The 21,914-nt window shown below is 41.4% G+C and overlaps 1 protein-coding gene across 5 annotated transcripts in view; it reads left to right on the forward strand.

Annotated features, from left to right (window-relative positions):
- mgat4a (alpha-1,3-mannosyl-glycoprotein 4-beta-N-acetylglucosaminyltransferase A) overlaps window positions 1-21,914 on the forward strand; it is a 282,181-nt gene that overhangs the window by 208,687 nt on the left and 51,580 nt on the right. For all 5 annotated transcript variants that reach the window (XM_069891861.1, XM_069891863.1, XM_069891865.1 and 2 more), the window contains exons 9-10: window positions 1,847-1,977; window positions 18,615-18,722. In XM_069891861.1, the coding sequence (XP_069747962.1) occupies window positions 1,847-1,977; window positions 18,615-18,722 (239 nt within the window). The remainder of the gene's footprint in view (window positions 1-1,846; window positions 1,978-18,614; window positions 18,723-21,914) is intronic.

Below are 21,914 nucleotides of genomic sequence, written 5' to 3' on the forward strand. Positions count from 1 at the left end.
TTTAAAGTTTCTGGATTCTGTGCCTGAATTTTCCTGCTGGTTTGCTGTGTTCATGCTTTCCTGTCCACACACTTGCAAGCCACTGGCAGTCATTTCTATGCTGGATTAGAGCATGTTTTGTATCTTGACCACACAAAAATCCCATGCACACTATCATCACTTAGAACTTTTTGGCTGGATCTCAAAATCCACTGTTTCAGTCCACAACATCAATATAGCACAATAAAGAGTATTTGGGGAAAGTAATCCCAAATGTTGGATAAAAATAATAATTTCAACTGGTCCTTGTATTCTTCCGACAATGAGATGCCCAATATAGAACATTGCAGCTATAAAGTAGGCTGGAATATTGGAGTATGTTACCTCGACTGTGACTTAAACAAAAATCTGGAAAGACCAGTTCCAAGCTAAACCCAAGGATTTAAGCAATAAAAATATCTTTCTTATTTTAAGAGGAATGTATCCTATTTTATTCAAATTTATCCTGACGTTGCTTTTCTATCCATTGCCACTCAGAATAATGGTGGCAACTATCTTTTCATATTATTTTCTCCGTTCACTCCCATGTTATATTTTTCTTCCAAAATGTGCCACTTTTATGCTTTTGACGGTGAACTTCAACAGCCAAACATATGCTCACTTGACTTCTTGGCTACCCTCTTGCAACTTTTAACTGTCTTCTAGTTGTGATGTTTGTAATTTGATGTTGACAATGAGTCTTGCTATCCTGTCCAAAACGATTTGTATAAATTGAAACAGAAGTTGACCCAGCAACAATCTATTTATAACTGCATTCTATAAATCTATATTTCCCTGCCAATTACTTCTTATCTTCTGGATATTTCCCTGTCCATAAACCTTGATTCTCTGTATTAACAGGTAATGGTTAGAGATTGTTTTTTAAAAAATAGAGACACTCTTAGTGTCTTGCAAAGGGGAAAAGAAAATAATCTACGACAAAACTCTGAGGGTTAATACCCTTTAATAACAAGAGCTTTAACTTTTGCAAAGTTTTATGTAATATCTTGTAAATATTTAATTATGTGTCTACATATTTGGGTTAAATATTGTAAAGTTGAGGTAATTCCACCTTGCCTAGTTCATTCACTAATCCTTCCACTGACAGGATTGGTTTACTTGGTCCGTGGGTGATTTGGTCAATCTCTCTGTGACCAGATGGGCTTCTGGCAAGTGTTCCAATATCTCCAACTCTAATAAAAGATGTGCTGGTATATTATTGGTTGCTTAATATTACTTTTTTGTGTGGGTAAATAGCAAAAAGGATCAAAGAAAGTAATGGGCATGTGAGAGAATGAATACAAATGGGGTTATAAATATAGGGTTGCTTAGGGAAACAAGGAAAGGAACTTAAGGGCATTACATAACTTGAATGTGGGCTGACGTGGACATAATGCATTGAATGCACTTCTATCTTATAGTAAGCAGGAAAGAATGGTGGTAGCTGGATCAGAGATCAGAAAGACTCTCCAGCCATGAATCTGATGCTCCTATTTAAAACTTTTTTTTAAAAAGTTGAATATTTAAACATATTTTGCAATAGCATTCTGACATATGAGGATATAACTATCCTTTTGTACAGTTCTTAGCATGGCTGATAACAGGAACCTCAAGCAGATCTGAAGGCAAGGAGCAGTTCTTGGAGAAAGTTTTAAAAAAATAGGATTGTGTTGCATTTCAACAAAGTACATTCTGATTTTTATTTAAATCTTTAAAAGCTCTGACTTTGCAACATGGTCAATATAATTTTAGGAAATTTTAAGGTAATCTGAATATTATAAATTTTCAACAGTAGCATTTATTAATGTTTTATCTTTTATCACCCAAGGTAAAATGTTTCAGTCTCCTGATTTGAACCTTATCGTGGAGTTCATACTGATGTTCCACAAGGAGAAACCGATCGACTGGCTTTTGGACCACGTCTTGTGGGTGAAGGTCTGCAACCCTGAAAAGGATGCAGTAAGTACGGAGCTTGCTTTTACCATAAGATCTGGTCTGCACCACGGGAGCCCCTTAATTAGTTTTTATTCCACAGCAAAATCTCTGCAGTAGACTGGATGTTCAAAAGCTCTTAAATTGCCGTTGATGAATTAACCTGCAAGAATTGTTTTAGAGATCTGTCAATATATTTTCCTTGATAGGATGCCGACTCCAGCCAAGGCAGCGTAGAGGTTACATTCAAAGGTATGGACTTTTCCTCAATTGGCAACGAGTTTCAATCTCTCCAAGTTTTAATTTGGGTAATAATCTGCAATAAAAAAGCCAGTCTCAGCAATGGTGATCTCAAAACCATCAGTGCATCTGAAAGCACTTGTGCTTCACTGATATTCCTCCAGGAAGGCAATGTGCTGTCCTTCCTCATGCCAGCCTGTCTGTGACTACTGGGTCACAGCAATGTAGTTTATTCTTGCATGCTCTATGAAATGGTCCAGCTAGCTCCTTAGTTCAGAGCAATTAGATACTTGTAGTTAACGCAAGGTAAGCAGGTGGCACCCGCGCCCTGCACGTGAACAGATGAACTCGTGCTTTTTAATCCTACCAATGGAGTGGTTGTCACGTGTAATTTGAAGCTTAGTTAGCACCTTTTCTGCCAAGGTTGTGTTTATGTGGATGAAATTGGTAGGTTACTTGAGAGCAGAGTATTGTCATTCTGAACCTGCTGAGTGAAAGCCAAGCCCAGCACATTCATTGCTGAATGCCATGTGTTGATACTACAGGAAAGTCTGTTATTATCGAGGTAAAAATAAAACTCGGATTTGGGACACAATAAGTGGAAGATTTAATAACTGTCCTTGCCCTCGTACTCCACCCTGAAATGTAATGGTTCATTTCATTCATTTAGGATCATTTGAGAGTACGGTCTCATCAGAAATTGATACTCTTCTCATGGTGTGGGCCTTTAAAAGGAAGATTAAAAATGAGACATGGTATTACCTGCCAATCAGTGGGAGCCCAAAGGACTAAACCAGGTCACTGAAGAACAAATGCTGCTCATGGATGTATTGTTGAATAAAAGCAGGGTCAAACTGACCTAGATGTTCTAAGATAGATTCTACGTCGGGGGGGGGGGGGGGGGGCAGTAGGATTGTAATGCAAATGTTTGTTTGTTTCTTGATCTTTTTCCCCTAGTTTCTCATCTCTTTTAGACAGCTGAAGGCATGGTCACCAATGAGGTAAAAGATGATAGGGAAGCAAAGCAATGAGGAAGCCTCATTGGAGGCACTGCCCTGGTTCTAGATGTTCCAATATTCATATTGCACATTTCACAGTTTATCCTGATGCATTGAATGTCCCAGATCTTTACCACCTGAATGCCTTTGTAGCCTCTTGGTCTCATCTTCACAACTTTCCTTCTTATCTCACTTTATCAAATGTCTCCTGAACATGCACACCAGGCCCACTCTCTCCACAGCATACACTACTTCACATAAACTGGAAAATCAGGATTTCCCTTTCTCAGAATCACATTGGATTCAGCTGATTGTTGTAGCGACTTTGAATGAGTCACGGAGAGGCCAGAACTCCAGATGTAACAGATCTTTATTCCATACCATAAACAGATATGCAGAAGAGATCTGATGGGGGGGGGGGGGCGGGAAAATCTCTCCAAACTCAAATACATAGGGGTTTTATATTCTTTAAGCACAAAGAGAGCAGCTGGGGCTTAAATCAAGTTGAATTAGTTACAATTGCATAGTTAACCCACATTTTGGGTGTGGACAGGTAAGTCAGTAAAATTTCATCCTTGCAATGGGAGATGATCTGAAGGAACAAGAACATCTCTGAATACTCACTGGGATGCCAGATGTTTGAAACAGCATTAAATGACGTCTGTCTTTACAGGGAGCAGTGTTTATGCATGAAATCAACCTTCTCCTGGATTGAAACCTGGTTGTCATTTGTATTCACGGCTGTACCTTTTTACTTTCTGACTATGGCTGCTTCTCCTGAGGAAATCCGGGTAAATTCATACCTTCCAATCATCTCACTCACCTCTTCTTTATAACAGCCAAAGTTAGTCTTTCAGAATTTGAGGACGTCAGGCCACAGGTGTGGAAGTTTGCTCAGTACCACTACCCTGGTGATATTTCTATATTCTTCCCTTCCACTTCACCATTTACAGGACACTACTTGTATTCTGTAGAGAAAACAGATACAAAATGTTTAATAATTCATCTGCCATAATGTTAGTTTCTGTTAATAATTGCCAAAGCCTAGTTTGAATTGAGCCAGTACATTCTATCATTCAGTTTCTTACAAATTTATACAAAATTTTATTTGTTTTATTTTTACATTTCTGCTTGGCAATACCCCCTGATTTTATTTTCTCTTCCGTATTAATCTTTTGAGTCATTCATTCCAGATTTTCACATGAAATTTACTGACATAAAAACTGGGTATTCCTTCTAAACCGATACCTTCCTGTGATTCACAGCCTCTAATCAGTAGGGTGTGGAACTGGTAAATATTCTGAAATTTTGTTACTTTGTCCTTGAGGCTGGAGAATAGGGCAGCACACACAAAGCCCATTGAATGAAACACGAAGGGTTATTAAAAGTTGATTATGTATGCATCGGACTGGTCAGCCACAAACGAGCCTGCAGCTGACGTGGACTTTTTACCCCCTCCATAAATCTTCGTCCGCGAAGCCAAGCCAAAGAAAAATGTATGCATGAGTTCTATTACTTAATGTTGCCTCAAAATTTATGATGTGAAACCAGTTTCATGCTTTTTGACTGCACAATAGAATCAACATAAATTGTATTTATTACCTCAGCCACCTAGAAATGCACATATGCAGCTTTTTTAATAACAGTGCCATAAAATGTTAAAGCATTTTTATTGGCGTTTGAAAATGAAGAATTTGTTTTTTAACAAAATCGTGTGTGTGTGTGTGTGTGTGTGTGTGTGTGTGTGTGTGTGTGTGTGTGTGTGTGTGTGTGTTGTACTATATTCAAAACCATCACCTGTAGTCTAATTCCCATTGACCTGCAGGATAACTCATTCATACTACAAATTTGAATTATTTAGTTCAGAGGAACTGGTTGTAACTCTTTCTTCAAACAAATTGGCTTTCCCTCTATCCCCCATCAACTCGGCACTCTCCTGCATATCCTCCATTACCTGCACATCTGCCCTGGCCCCCTTTTCCCCAACACGCAACAAGGACCGAATTCCTCTTGTCCTCACCTACTGCCCCACCAGCCTCTGCATCCAACATATCCTCCTCTGCCATTTTCGCCACCTATTACGTGATCCCACCACTAGACACGTATTCCCCTCTCCGCCTTCCTCCATGACCCCCTTATCCATTCCTCCCTCCCCACCAATCATCCCCTTGGGACCTACCCCCGTGACTGCAGGAGATGCTCCACTTGCGCCCACACCTCCTCCGTCACCACCATTCGGGGCCCCAAACCGTCCTTCCAAGTGAAATAACATTTCACGTGAATCTCCAGAGGTCATCTACTGCATCCGGTGTTCCCATTGTCTCCTCTACATCAGAGAGACTAGATGCATACTGGGAGATTGCTTTGTTGAGCACCGCAGCTCCATCTGCCACAATAATGTGGATCTTTCAGTGGCCACCCATTTTAATACTCCATCCCATTCCCTTGCTAACGTGTCTGTCCATGGTCTCGTGTACTGCCAGACTGAGACCACCCACAAATTTGAGGAACAACACCACCCTCCAACTGCTGGCATCAATATCAATTTCTCTGGCTTTCATTAAGGACCCCACCCCCCCCCCCCCCACTTTTTCCCCCATCGCCTTTCCCTTTCCCTATCTCTGTCTCTCCATTTCGTCTCCTGTTGCACAAGCACGATAAATTCTTACCTCATCCCTTATCATATTTTCCACCAGCCGCACTGTCTGAATTCTGAGACCTTCTGAGATTTCCTGCTTCTGGCTCGTTCTTCTTGTTCCTTGAAGAAGGGCGCAGGCCTGAAACGTCGGCAATGTATCTCTGTCTCCTATAGATTCTGAAAAGACCAGCTGAGTTCCTCAGGCATTTCGCTGTGTTTTTACTTCAGAGAAAGGTTCAACAGATTAGAACTTTATTTCCTGGAGTGCAGAAGAATGAAGGGAAGTTTGATAGAGGTATACAAAAATATAGCTTGGATCATATTGGGAAATGAAATCCTGAAACAAATTCACAACTTCAAGTACCTTGGATCATGGGTAATATCTGATGGCAAATGCAAAATAGGCATAAAAGCCAGGCCAAGAACAGCATTTATAAACATGAGAAACAGCCTAATGAACATGAAAATTCCGAATGACATCTGTAACGAGCCCCAAGGACTCAAAAACCAGCAGTAACAGAAATTCCCACAGACAATGGCTATTTAAACAAAATTAGTTTTATTTTCTTAATACAGGATAATAAGATTAATATTTAACTTATCCCTATTAAGTTACTTAATTTAACCCCCTCCTAATTCTAAGTGCATGTGTGTGTGAGAGTGGGTTTCAAGATGGTTCTTTTTCACTGTCCAGTCATTTACTGTTCACTTCTCCAAGTTTACTGGCAGTTTTTTGAACAAAATAAAACAGTCTGGTGCCTTAACTTATTACCAGACAGGAAGGTCTCTGGTAGGTGCAGAGAGATGTTTGTTGTTCGTTGGACACGCAAACTGATTTCCTTCAATCAGCAATCAAAGTGTCTTTCCGAAGAAACGTGATTACTGGAAAGATTTCTTCTTTTCCCTTATTTCAGGAGAAATACAATAACCAGTCACTATAGAGATTTTGAATAGGCTGAACTCAGAACTCAAAAAATTTTTTTGAAAAGGGGTCTTTAGCAGGCTTTTCAGTCTGCAGCCTTGCACTAACTGCTGGAGCTTTTACTTTCCTCTCTCCCTCTCTCTCTTTTTACAGTTTCTGATCCTGTCTCTGTTTTTGAAATGTGATGTTTGCTTGTGAAAAGTGACCTAAACTACTTAATCTTATTCCCCCTTTAAACATATTTTATTAGCATTCCATTACATTCTCCCCTACAAAGAAATTTTAGCTCTCAAGCTAAAATTCTTTTATAACCGACACAAATTGCGAACTTAGCCATCACTACAGTGGTTTTACACAATATACATCATGTTATAGCAGCATATCCCAATAATGAAAGGTTTTTCTTTACATGATCATTTCAACATCTAGACAAGCAATCTGCGATCACATTATTTGTACCTTTGCTATGATTAAATTGCAGATTATATTCTTGCAAGATCAAATTCCAGTTTAATCTCCTATTTTTATTCTTCATTTTATTCAAAAAACACCAGAGGATTGTGATCAGTAAATATCATTACTGGTTCATGGGTTGTACCCAGATACACATCAAAATTCTGCAGAGAGACTATGAGGTATTAAGAGATAACACTTCCTTCTCAATAGTGGAACAATTCCTTTGATGAATTTATTTTTTCTCTTTTTAATGTAGGTGACCGAAGTTTCATTACTTCCCAACATGTACTCCACCTTCTGACCCATTATTTTACTCTTTTCAATGTTTATTTGATAGCGGTGTTGTTTTATGGGACTTGCTCCTCCCACATCCATATCATGACAAATCACTGACACCCTTTTTTGGCACATCAGGAAACAAATTTGTATATTTCAAAAGCAACTGCTTTAACTGCTTTAGTTCTTGAGATTTAAGATGGCCTAACTTCTCCTCCAGATTTTCCAAAATTGTTGAATTAGACAAGCATATCGGAATTATGGTTTATTTCAAGTTACCCTCACAAGATCCTGTTTCCATGATCTTATGATCCACGACATCCTCAAGCCTGTCAACAACTAACACCTCTGATTCAAATTGTTCTCCACCACCATTTTTCTCATAAAGTTTCAACATGTTGGTATGACAAAGTTGAGTTTTATTTCTATGATCTGAAGTGTTTATCACATAGTTACCATCATTCTGATTTTACTTCATATGGTTCAGAAAAAATGCTCTAAGTGGATTGTCATGTGTTGGGAACAAAATTAACACCTTATTTCCTGTCTTAAAATTCCTCGCTTGAGCTTTCCTGTCAAATAATTGCTTCATTTTAACCTGAGCTATTTTTAAATTCTCTTGAGCCAAAGTCCACCCTATTTGTAACCAATCTTTAAATTTAGAAAAATAATCCAGCAAGTCAAACTGCACATCCTCATTAACCCACTGTTCTTTTACCAACATTAAAGGTCCTCTAACCTGATGTTCAAACACAATTTCAAAAGGGATGAAAACTAATGAATTCTGCACAGACTCTCTTACAGCAATCCTTTTCATTCTCCAGACAATAAATCCTCGTCATATTTTCAAGAGTAGAATGAAATCTTTCCAAAGCTCCGAGTTTCAGATTTGTACTCAGGTGAAGTTCCCAGCTCATAAATCAACTGCTGAAACAGTCCTGACGTGAAATTATTTCCTTGATCACTCTGGATCTCTTTAGGTAACCCAAAAACTGTGAAAATGTTTTGCAAAGCCTTTACCACTGTTTTTGCTTTGATATCCCTCAGTGGTATAGCCTCTGGAAATCAGGACGCCATTCACATAATTGTTAACAAGTACTGATTCCCATCTTTTGTTTTAGGCAGGGGACCCACACAATCCACAATAATCCTATTGAAAGGTTCCCCAACAACAGGAATAGATTGTGAAGGAGCTACTGGAGGACCCTGGTTAGGTTTCCCCACAACCTGACAAAGATGACATGTCCGGCAGCAATTAACAATATTCTTCGTCAGACCAGGCCAGAAAAATTGTTTCAAAATTTTATTCATGATTTCCTCATTAACAATTCACCCTTCCATTAATATCCCTAGGGCATTTCCTTAATCTGCTCCTCATCCACAGCCTTCTCCTTCAAGTCAGGGCGATGCGGATCTGTCTTCTGCTGCTCAATTAACTCTTTCCTTGACAAACACAATCCTGACTCTCAAATTTAACCTCCTCTTTCTGGACTATTTCAGAAATGCTAGGCAAGTCTCTACTAACTGGATCTTACTCTGCTCTCATCATTTTCTGAGATAAAGACCTTGTCACAGCGCATGCAGGATATATCTCACAATCTTCGTCAACTTCATTCTTACTTGTCTTATTTGTTAATCTCAACACTGACCTGACTTTGGCCTCCGCCAAGTCATTCCCTAATAAGAGTGAGACTTTGAAATAACTCCCTCTACAACTGGTCCTTTAACTAATTCTGAATTCAACACGACTTTGTGAAGAGCTATTGATTCCACATCTCCATCAACACCTCTAATCAAAGTCATCTCTCCTGTGTCCGTCTTTTGATCAAGGGTCATGATGTTCTCCAATGAAAATGACTGGGCAGCCCCAGTATCTCTGAGAATTTAAACTGGCGCTTGGGAAGTTCTTTCTTTTACTGAAATCAAGCCCTCTGATACAAAAGGTTTGAATACATCCAAAACATCCTTACTCGGTATGAAACCTCTGTTCTCATTAAGTTCAACTGTCTGAATACAAGTTTCTAGTAATATCCCCTTTTTTTTCTTCTTTTTCAGCACTAAACAATTTTCAAGAACTTGACCAGTTTTCTTTCAGTAATAACAGACAAATCCTGAGATTCTGTCCTTTCCTACTTTACACTCATCTTTTCTCTTAATATTCTCCCCAGACTTAATTTCGGGCTTACTGGTCCGTTCTGCTGTAATTTGTTTTTGTGAGTTAAGGCATATTCGTCTGCTAACCTAGCCATTTGTTGCCATGTCCCCGTGTCTTTCTCATTCAGGTATAATTTGCGCTCATTGGGAACTCACCTTTTAATTGCCTCAATTAATATCAATTCTCTTGCTCTGTTAAAATCATTATTTATTCCTTTTGAGCTGCACCAACAGTCAAAACATATAAATTTTTCAAGTACAAAATCCATCAAAGATTGGTTTCATGCTTTCCCCCCCAAAATTCCTAAATTTTTGTCTAAAATGTTACGAGCCCAAAGGACCCCAAAACCCAGCAGCAATAGACATTCATCAAGGCAAGTAGTTTTTAAAACTAAAGTTATTTTTAATCAACTTTATACATGAAAACAGAATCAAACTTTAACTTATCTCTGTACTTAACTAACCCAAATTAACCCCCTTCTAATTCTAAGCACACGTGTATGTAATGTGTGTGTAAATTTAAGAAAAGTTCTTTGGTTCACAGTTCAATCTCACTTCTCATTCTTCCAAATTCTCTGGATGCAGGCAATTCTTATACTGTGCACAGAATTTAACATATATAAAGTTCACCAGACTTTGGTGCTCAAAAGGTAAATGTTTACCGCTCAGGAAGGTTCTTGTAGGGTTTGCAGAGAGAGATTTGTTGTTCCAGGATTCCCACAACTGAGGTACCACCATTGGTCACCTCAATGTCTCGCTGATGAAACTTCCCCCATCAGGGTTTTCCAGATGGTAACCTCTTTCTTCAGGCTACCACAGAGTTCCTTTCTGTTCCATTTATTCCAAGAGAAACATCAGACAGATAGCACTTCCAGCCATCCATGCTCTGGAACTTTCTGTTTCTCACCAGCTCCTCCTGGCTTGCATTGTTCAGTTCCTTTCAGTGTCAGACATCTAAGCTGAAAGAGCTTATCTTCTCTCCCTCTCTCTCTCTCCAATTGAGACTGCCAGAATGCCCATGTGACTCTCTCACTTGCAAAACTCCCACCTTCTTCAGTAAACAACAGGAGTTCTTCTCTCTTGGTCAAGCAGTTGTCTTAAATAAACAAAACCCAGGAGTGACCTTTCTGTGAGCACACTATAAGTACTTTTTAACAGCCAGTTTGTCTCCTACAAACATGATGTCATTTCAATTAGCATCTACTTGTGAAATTGTGCATAACATTCTCCAGAGATCCTGCAATGTTACTGAATATGAATTCTTCAGTCTTTCATATAAGATCTGTTTTAAAATCTTACCAAAATCCCCCCAATATGTATCCATTACAATACGCTTCTGGAACCAATTCATAAGTTTTTAATACTGCTTGTTTAACAGAATCATAATTTGCAATTTTCTCTGCATTCAAACTAGAGTATACAATTTGTGCTTTTCCCTTTATTACACTTTGGAGCATAAGAAGTTACTTTTCTTTTGGCCAGCTTGAGCTCTGACCAACCTTTTCAAAAAGCTGAAAATATTTATCAATATCACTCTCGTCAAAAGGAGGAGCTAGATTAACCTCTACTAGCCAAAACCTTTTCTCCAGAAGTTTGACCTTCAGTTCTCTTTTCTCTCTCCACCTCAAGTCTTAACTTTTCTCATTCAAAAAGCCTCTGTCTTTCAGCTTCCTCTCACTCACACTTCAAAGTTTGAAGTGTTCAAAAAGTGGCATTCTCACTGTTGAGAGCAGGTGCATGTACAACTCAAAGTGGCCATTGCTGTCATCCAAAGTCAGTGCTCGAAATCTACTCCTCTTCCCCAACACCCCTACCCGGTTTGGGCCTATACCTCAGCATGTGTTAAAGTGGTGCACTTGAAATATCATTTACTTCCAAGTTTCATTTATTTCCTTTCCAAGATATTTTGTCTTCAGGATTAGAGTTACGGGCAGGTAATGTGAAACCATGATGTGGTTGCTGGCAATCAACGTGCATCCAAACATTTGTGTGTTGACATAACATGAAAAGTCATTTGTCCTGTCTCTTTATTTTACACAGGAGTGAACTTTTCCTGCTTTGCATCTACCTTTCATATTCCCAGGCTTTCCTTCTTTCTCCCATTTTCTCTCTTTCTCTGTCACTTCTATATTGTTTCTCTCTCTGTCTCTCTCTCTCTGTCTCTCTCTCTCTCTCTCTCTCCTTGTTTCCACTGTCAGCTCTTGCTCCTACTTCTGTCACTTTCTGGGCATACCTCTTTCCCCTCCCCCCCACCCACCTCCCTTTGCTCTAAGACTCCCTTGTGCTGACATTGAACTCCATCTGATAATGATGACATTCTCATGGACTTTAGTAGAATGTGCCAGCTGCATCTAAATTCTTGCTAGTTGCAGGCAAACAGGTACAAAAGAAAACATCAACCACAACAGTATACATTCAATTATCCCAGCATTGTAAAAGATTATAAATATAAAGAAGAGATAAAAATTCACAGTTTCAGAGCACAAGTGGTGTTTCAGTAGTGCAGATAGATGTTAAGGGTGAAAGGGAAAATGTTTAGAGGAAATTTCTTCACACAGAGTAGTGGGAGTGTGGAACAAACTACCAGCTAAAGTAATGAATGGGTGCAGGTCAGTGGGGACCAGGCAGAATAACAGAAGGGCCAAAAGGCTTGTTTGCTCTGCTGTAATGTTCTATTATTATTTTTGATAGTGGCGTAGGAATTTGTGGTTGTGGTAATAATGGGAAGTTCCAACTTTTGTTTCCTATTTCAGTTATCAATTTCATTTTGCCCTTGTATCTAAAATATTATTAATGCACTCAATTTTAAAACCATTCAGACTTAACACAGCTCTGTGATATGTAGATAAACTGGAAAGTCTGCAGACTGTGATTGTAGTACAATGCACAAGGGAGCTGGAGAAACTCAGCAGGTCACACAGCATCTGTTGGAAGCAAAGTGATTCCCCAGTCTCTTCTAGGTAATGTAATGGTTAGTCTGAATTCCACCAGGAAGATTGACCTTCAAAGCCTCCTTCTGAAGGTTGAGCACAAGAATCCAGGAGCACTCTGCAGAATTGCTGTACCGTTAGAAGTCTCCCAATAGACAGATCTTCTGCTCCGGTTAGATGATCCAAACGATCTCTTGAAGTGCAAAAGGGTTGCTAAAATGAAGACTGGTCCCTTGGAAAATGAGAAGGGGGGATTGATATTGGGTAATGAGGAGATGGCTGAGGCTTTGAATAATTATTTTGTGACACGTCGAGCATGCCAAAGACAGATGTTATGGATGTGATGGGAGGTGAGAACCTGGATATAATAGCTAACACTAGAGAGGTACTACTCAGAACACTTGATAATTTCCCTGGTCCCGATGGAATGCATCCTAGAATACTGAAAGAAATGACAGAAGTTGTAGCCAAGACTTTGGTGATAATTTACCAAACTTCTCTGGTCTCTGGCCAGTTCCCAGTGAATTGGAAGATGGCAAATGTCATGCCACTATTCAAAAAGAGATGTAGGCAAAAGCCAGGGAACTATAGACTAGTAAGTTAGAACCATTGAACACTACGGCACAGAAGCAGGCTCCTTCAGCCCTTCTAGTCTGTGCTGAACCAGTTTTTTTTTGCCTAGTCCCACAGACCTGCAACTTAGTCCATAGCCCTCCATACCATCCATGTACCTGTCCAAATCCCTCAAATATTAAAATTGCCTGCATTCACCACCTCAGCTGGCAGCTAATTCCACACCACGCTCTGTGAGAAGAAGTTGCCCTCATGTTCCCCCTAAACTTTTCCCCTCTCACTCTTAACCCATATTCTCTGATTTGTATCTCATCTTCCCTCAGTGGAAAAAGCCTATCTACATTTACTCTGTCTATCCCCTACACATCTGTAGTTAGGAAAATGCTTAAAGTTCTCATTAAAGAAGAAGTAGCGAGGAATCGACAGCAAAATAAATGCATCAGGGCAGACGCAGCGAGAGTTCAACAAAGGCAGATCCTGTTTGAAAAATTTACTGGAGTTCTTTGTGGATGTAACAAGCGTGGTAGATAGAGGGGAGCGGAGGGACATCATTTACTTGAATTTCCAGAAAGCACTGATAAGAACCCACATAAAGGACTTGTATAGAAAATAAGGATGCATAGAGTTGGGGGTGTAGCATGGATAAAAGCTCCCACAACTGGAGGGAGAACAAATGCTTTTATTAGCTTATAACTATGGGTAGGGTTTCACAGTGGTCTTCGAAAGGGTTCTGGGTTTAGGCGGGAAATCAGGGTTATACGTAAGCAGATGGGAGCAGAGCTGGGAGACAGAGCCAGCCATCAGCGCAACACCCTACCAGTGAATCCCAGTTCACTGCATTCACCCCTTCCTGTAGAATTTAGGGTCTGTGAATGAGGACAGGGAACATGCGTTCAGAATTTTTTTTTTACAGATTTAACCGGTCCGGAGATCTGGAGATCCTGGTGGAGCACCTTAGCACCAGGGGGCCTTGGACTCCTTGGGTCTCCTGATCCCCTTGTGAGGGAGGAGAGGTGGTCTGGGTCTCTGGCTCAATGGTAGAGGAGGATGCACTTTCCTCCTGAACCAGATCCCCTGAGGCCCCGATTCGGGGTGAAGAGAATGAGCTCCATGGCTCGCAGGGCACTTGAGGCAACAAACCTTCTGTTCCGGGTGGGTGCCAGGTCCCTGATGGAGACGATGTCCTCTCTGCCATCCAGGTACTCCACTTAGGCATTCATGGGATTGGCGTGGAGCAGTTTCATCCTTTCCATCAGGGGGTCGGTCTTGCTTCTCGCATACTTCCTGAGAAGGACTGGACCAGGGGTGGTGAGCCAATTTGTAAATGTGGTTCCCGATGCGACCTTCCTTCAAAATTGAATAGGAACTCGTGAAGGGGTAGCATTGGTCATGGTACATAACGACCAGATGGAATAGAGCACCATAGGGAGGACTTCCTGCCAGTGTAAGTCTGGAAGGTCTTTGACTTCAGGCTCATTTTGACAGCCTTCCAGACCTTGGCATTCTCCTTTTCAACCTGCCCATTCCCGCAGGTGATTGTAGCTAGTAGTCCTGCTGGATGCGATGCCCCTCATCAGCAGATATTGACATAGTTCATCACTAATAAAGGATGAGCCCCGGTCGCTATGAATATAGCTGAGATTCCCGAACAGGGCGAAAATGGAACCTAGGGCCTTTATAACTGACGAACTGGACGTGTCTGGGTGTGGACTGGTGAACGGGAAGTGGGAGTACTCATCAATAATGGGAAGAAAGTGTTTCCATTCATGGAGGTCAACACTGAGCCATTCGTAGGGCCTGGATGACTTGATCAGGGCGCCTTTGTGGAGCGGTAGAAGTGCTGCTTGTACTCCACGCAGAGCTGGCAAGACCTGGTCATTTCCCTGACATCTTCAATGGAGTAGGGCAGATTGCGCGCCTTGACAAAATGAGCCATGCGGGTAACCCCTGGATGGCAGAGACCACAGTTGGCCGGTGTGTGCAGAGGCACAGCTTCCTCTGGATAAGGCATCTAGAGGGTCGTTAAAGAGTCCTGGCCGAAAGGCAATGTCATAATTGTAGGTGGAGAGCTCGATCCTCCACCGAGCAATCTTGTCATTTTTGATTTTGCCCCTCTTGACATTATTAAACATGAATGTGACCGAGCGCTGGTCAGTGAGGAGCATTACATTTCCAACCAGCCAGGTAGTGTCTCCATTGCCTCATGGCTTCTACAATGGCTGGAGCCTCCTTTTCCACAGATGGGTTCTTGAGCTCGTGACCTTGTAATGTCTGAGAAAAAATTGCAACCGGCCTGCCCACCTGGTTGAGGGTAGCAGGCATGACTACGTCCGAAGCGTCGCTTTTCACCTGGAAAGGTACATTCTCGTCCACTGCGTGCATGCCGGCTTTCGCAATGTGATTCCAGAGGTAGTTAAAAGCTGTTGGACTTCAACCAAGAGGGGAAAATTAGTGGCTTTTAAGAGAGGGTGAACCTTATCAGCGTATTGAGGGATCCACTGGGCGTAATATGAGGAAAACCCCAGGCATCTCCTCAAAGCCTTTGTGATTTTGGGAATGGGGAGCAATAACAGGGGGCGCATCGTATCAGGATCAAGGCCAATGATGTCATTCTCCACCACGTAGCCAAGGATATCCAGACGTTTAGTCCTGAACATGCATTTGTCAGAGTTATAAGTGAGGTTCAGGGCTTTCGCCGTGTGGAGAAAACTCTGGAGGTTGGTGTCATGGTCTTCCATAGATAGTAACATTATCGAGGTAGGGGAAGGTAGCCTTCAACCCATACTCACCCACCATTCTGTCTATCTGCCTCCAGAAGATAGAAATCCCATTAGTGAATCCGAAAGGGACCATCCGGAATTGATACAGATGACCATTAGCCTCAAGTGCCATATATGGTCAGTCTTCAGAGTGGAATAGCAGCTAGTGGTAAGCAGCTTTCAGGTGGATGGTCGAAAAGATCCATATCCAAAATTTGAGGGAGGTGGTATGTGTCCAGGAGTGTGTAAAGTCAATTGCTAGCCTAGACTTGTTTTCCCCTTTTACCTCTACAACTTTCATTCTCCTCTGGCTGGTGCTAGGTTCGATGATACCTTTGTCTCAGACTTTATAAAATCTCAGTTTGCTGTACTGTACCTCCTGCTCTTGGTAGCATTAGGTTTGCAGTCCAAGGACAGATTTGGGAAGAGAGGTGGGGAGGGGGTCGATAGTCAGTATAGAGAGGCTGCATGTGGGTTCTGATTTTAGGGGCCCTCCGTTCTGAATTGTTACAGGGGGAGGGGACCAGAATACTCCAAGGTCACGCTTTTAAGGTGACACAGTAAGTCCAGACCCAACAACACTGGAGCACACAATTCATCAAGTATATGCAGGCGAAATTTACAGATTTCCCCCTCCCCCTCTTCAAACGACAGATGTTGTTGAACATGCATAGAATGCAAATGGGATTCAAGGAATATGCGGTAATTGAAGGATATATCTTTAGGTTGTATTTTTGAACAGTCCATGAGTCTTTGAACCTTTCAGTAGAGCCCATGTCAATTAGGTATTTAGTGGAATGTCTGTTTACCTTCACAGTCACTATGTTGAGCTGGTGAGATCTGTCCTGATCTGGGACCATCGAGGCTAGGTCCCCGGAGACTCCATACTCCTCACTCGAGTGGCCCCCACCATCCTGGGTTGCCCTGCGTGGGTAAGATGGCGTCGACCTTGTGGCGTGGCAATATGGCTGCCCTCCTTTCTCTTCCAACAATGATGGCGCCGAGTTTGAATTTATGTCACGACAAGATGGCCGCCAAGCCTCTTTGCACTGTTTCCTCACGGCCACCCTCCGTCGGTGTGTAGCGCTGCAAGTGGGCTCGGGTGAATTCGGGGCAGACGCCTTTGGGCTGGAATCTGATCCGGAATGACGCAGGCCGTGGATTTCCCCGGACTTCCCCTCGCGCGGCAAACCCTCGCCCATTGCCCTTTCTTGCCACAGCTGGAACACAGAGTCTTCAGCCGGGCAGCGCGATCGGGGATGCTGGCTCTTGCCGCAGAAACAATACTCACTAGCACAGGAAGCGGCAGCTGTTAGGGCTGGGGTAGTGGGAGCAGCCAACCCTTGGAAGGGGTCGCCTGGGTGACCGAGCTTGCTGGCTTTGAGGTCGTTGTCCTCGAGCTTGGCCTGTTCCAATGACTTGGCCAGGTTGAGTCATCTGAGGCTGTACTCACTGGAATTTAGAAGAATGAGAGGGGATCTTACAGAAACATACGCAACTATGAAAGCCAAAGGTAAGACAGAGATAGGTAAAACGTTTTCATTAATAGGAGAGACCCAAACTAAGGGGCATCGCCTCACAATTCTGGATAGTAGATTTAAAATGGAGATGAGGAGGAACTGCTTTTCCCAGACGGAGATGAATCACTGCCAATTGAAGCAGTGGAGGCGACCTTAGTAAATATAATATCCCTTAATGGGGAAAAGGCAGGAAAGTGGAGATGAGCCTATCATCAGATCAGCCATTGAATGGCAGAGCAGACTCGATGGGCCAGATGGCCTACTCCTGCTCTGATTTCTCGAGTTCCAGTTTTCCTGGCCAATATTTACCCCTTGATCAGCATTTTAAGTTACTGAAATATCTCGTCACTATCCTATAGCTGGAAATGACAGTTTTACCTGCATTGTAACTGTGAGCACACTTTAGGAAGTAGTTCATTCAAATGCCTTGGAGCATTTTGAAAGGAGCTAAGAACAGTGCCAACCGTGCATCTTGGCGCCTCACAGTTCGGCGGGCAGCAACCTCCTTTGAAGAAGACCGCAGAGCCCACCTCACTGACAAAGGAGGAAAAACCCAACACCCACCAATTTTCCCTTGCAACCGCTGCAACCGTGCCTGCCTGTCCCGCATCGGACTTGTCAGTCACCAACGAACCTGCAGCAGACGTGGACATAGCCCTCCGTAAATCTTCGTCCGCGAAGCCAAGCCAAAGAAGATGAAAAGTAAATATACAATTTTTATATGGGACAACAATGGTCCAAAAACTTTATCCCAACTCACTTCCAACCAATGAAAACAAAATGCTCTCAAATTTTGCTTTGTTTTTACTTTTTACAACCAAATTTAATCCAATTTGTTGTCTTTGCGGCTTGTGGGACTTTGCTAGAGAACTTTCTTCTTGAATGAACTTCCTGTGGTACCAGCTCCTTTCTTCTGTGCACATCAAACATTATAACACATTAAAGGGCCTACAGCCCATTATGTTGTGCTGACCTCTGTAAAATAAGCTGATCTTTGTTCATCTTGCACATTTTTAAAACGTAAGGCCAAATCGTTTCAGTGAAACATAATAAAAAAATTGGAAACTGGGAAATGGGGAAGAGAGCATTACGGTCTTTGGCAATATTTATTTTTGCCTGCTTTTCATTTCGACGGCTCAAATGCTGCCTGGAGCCTTTGTTAAAAGTCTAAAACCCATTCATTTACTTGTACTTTCAGAAACATTGCGAGCGGCAGAAGTCTAACATCAGGATTCGCTTCAGACCATCCCTTTTCCAGCACGTTGGATTGCATTCATCACTGGCGGGCAAAATTCAGAAGTTAACTGTGAGCACTATTTTTGACTGCTGCCGCATTGTGATATCGTACTTAAGTGCGTTTTGTGATGTAGCGGTTGATTGCGATTTTAACTGCATTTTTTCTCAATGGTTCAAAAGTTATTTCTTCTTACTATATGTGCTCTGGTACCAGTTCTTTTTTCTTCTTTCCTCTCTCTCTCTCTCTCTCTCGCCCCCTCCCCTTTTCTCTCTGTCTCCTTTCGCAGAACTAAATTCTCACTTTTCCTTTTATCATTTCCTTTTATCATCTTTTATCTGTTGGTCTGGACTCCTCCCCCTCCCATTCCTTCCCCAGCCTTTAATTCAGACACCTGTCTTTTTTTTAAAACTCTTACCTTGAGGAAGAGTTCAGGCCTGAAGTGTTGGTAATATATTTTTACCTCCTATGGATGCTTCAAGTCCAAATGAGTTTATCCAGCCTGTCTGCGTTTTGACAAAATCAAGCTACACAGCTCTTCTGTCTTAATCCACTCTACTTGAACTGTACTACCTCGATAGGAATTTCTTAACAGTGCTCAAAACATGGATGCCTGCCCATCAAGTGGATGCCGGTTCGTGGAGCAATCCTATTCCCCACTAGTTTTCTTTAGTAGCCTTCTCTTTCCACATGCCCAACAATTTCCCCACCCACCTCCCCAATCCCAACCCAAATGCATCGCTCACCTGCACATGAGCAACAAACACAGTGACAAATTAACCTGCCAACCGTCGTGTGGTTGGTATTTCTGAGGAAACCGGATCACCTGGGTCCAAGGGAGAACACATAAATACTGTCCACAGCTCTGCTGGTCAGCTGGAGTCTGGATATCTGGAGCCCTGTGTACAAAGTGTCCAAATGCTTCACCCTTTTGATTTACAATGGCTGTAAATAAAGCAAAGCTGCATTGATCCTGGGGGGAAAAAACCTGACGTGTAAAGAACAACTCTCTTAATTCACCTTTCATAATATATTTCAAAGCCTTAATTGCATCTCTGAGGAATCTGTCTAGTCACAAAGTGCTGATTATTGAAAGGGTTCCCAAGTACTTTTCAGCAGAAAGCTGTTTGAAAATTCAACAGGAGTTGGGTATTAAAAACACATAACTAGGGAGCAGAAGATCAATGAATTATAGCAAGGTTACAGGCCCTTTTGGCCCACGAACCCGTGCCGCCCAATTAACTGCAACCCCGGTTCCAGTTACCTGGTTTCACACACACCGCAAAATTAGTGTAACATAAATAAAACATTTAGTCAAAAAAAACTGATCTTGATTGAGAGTCATTTTTAAATGAGCTGAGATTTCAAGAATGCTAATTGAGTTTAAATCTAATTAAGTCACGAGCAGAACTCAGTGTAAAAGGAGAAAAACAATTCTGCATTGCTGCACCAATTCTCCATGTCTATTTCCCTTTGTTCAAAATATTTTGTCAATTTCACCTTTACTCTTGGCCTTTTTTTTCCTCATAATGAAGTCGCGTTCCAGGTAGTGTCATCACCTCCACTCTTTGTAGCCTCAAAGAAACCTGTTGAAAGGCCTTCTTTTGAAGTTACCACTTTTCCAGCCAATTCTAGGTTCCTCATCCTATAACACCTCTGGAATCTGAATTATCTGGTTGGGGTCAGCTTCTACCCATGGCTGGAGATTTTTGAGTTTGGTATTTTTAGCTATCTCTTTTGTGAGAGCACATGATTCAAGTTTCAGTTTTAACATAAGACTGATCAGCACCCTTTAACTGTACTATTACCCTCAAGGGGTGTGAATCAAAGTTTTTAAATATGATGCATCGGGAGGAGATTGTCCTTCATGTTGCAACCACTTTCCATTTTAATTCATTTTTGCCCGCTTCCATAGAAAGATCTTGCTTAGTATTGTTTAAATGATGAAGAGCCTCGTTGGCAATACTTGCTGTGCATGGAGGATACTTTCATCCCTGAAGCATCTTCGCAATTGCCTGCCATAAACCAGAACTTTCTAAGTCAATAGATCTCAAACTGACAACGCAGTCTTGAGTCATAATGTGCCTTTCTATAGAGTGTCATTGAGACGTCCAGTGTGGCATACAGCCCAACCTGCCCACTCTGACAAAAATATCCCACCCACACTCGTCTCTCCTGCATACATTCCAAATCCATGTATCTGTCCATTTTTTTTCTTAATTGCTACACTGCTTCCCTCAATCACCTCCTCCATACACCCACCACCCTCTGTAATAAGGTTTCCCCTCAGGTTCCTGTTAAATCTCTCTCCCCACCCCACTTTCAACACGTATCCTCTGGTTACTGATTTCCCTACTTTGGGCAAAAAAACCGTGTTCCTCCACTAAAGTAATTAAATCCAATTTTAATTTCCACATGATCTTTCTCCCATGCTTTTATCTAATAGACCATGTAGCACAGAAGCAGGCCATTAACCCACCATTAAGCCCTCATCAGTATTAATCCCATTTACCGGTATTAGGTCTATAGTTTGCTCTGTATTGTGGTGTTTTCCACAATGCTCTTCTCCTCCCTGGTCAAATATAGTGTGTGTGAATTTAAAAAGTGTAATTAGTCAGACATTTGAAGTGGAGCACAGATAGGAACAGATTAAAGGGATGTGGGCCAAATGAAGGCAAATGGGGCCAGCTCAAGTGGGCACGTTAGGACGACAGATAAATCGGACATTGAATCAGGATGAGGTTAAATATCCAGGGGAGTACTATATTAAGCAAGCTAATATAAACATAGATTATACAATGCAGATCAAGCCCTTTGGCCTAACTTGCCCATGGTATTCTGAACTAGCCACCTTTACTTGCATCTGGTCCATATCCTTCTAAACCTTCCTCTCCGCAGATCTTTTCTTTTTCAATCTTTTTATTATTATAATTTATAAACACATACAGTTCAAAGGGATATAAAAAAAATACATAGAAAGTAATGAATTAATACAGAGATATTAAACTATAATATTACAGAATAAAAATATATCATTAAAAAAAAATTTTGATCAGTTTAGGGTGTGAACTATCTCTAAAAAAAAGATATAATTAATAACAATATATGAAAAAAGAGAGAAAAAAAACCCCAAAAAAGAAGAAAAAACAAATCTGAATTAAAAGAACTTTAAAAAAAAAACTTTAAAAAAAACCTACAGATATAGCTAAACCACGCCGATCACTCCGATCTCATCTTACAGCCCAATTATCATACATAATCATA

Source organism: Narcine bancroftii, chromosome 7, assembly GCF_036971445.1.
Source record: "Narcine bancroftii isolate sNarBan1 chromosome 7, sNarBan1.hap1, whole genome shotgun sequence".
Taxonomy (NCBI): Eukaryota; Metazoa; Chordata; class Chondrichthyes; order Torpediniformes; family Narcinidae; genus Narcine; species Narcine bancroftii.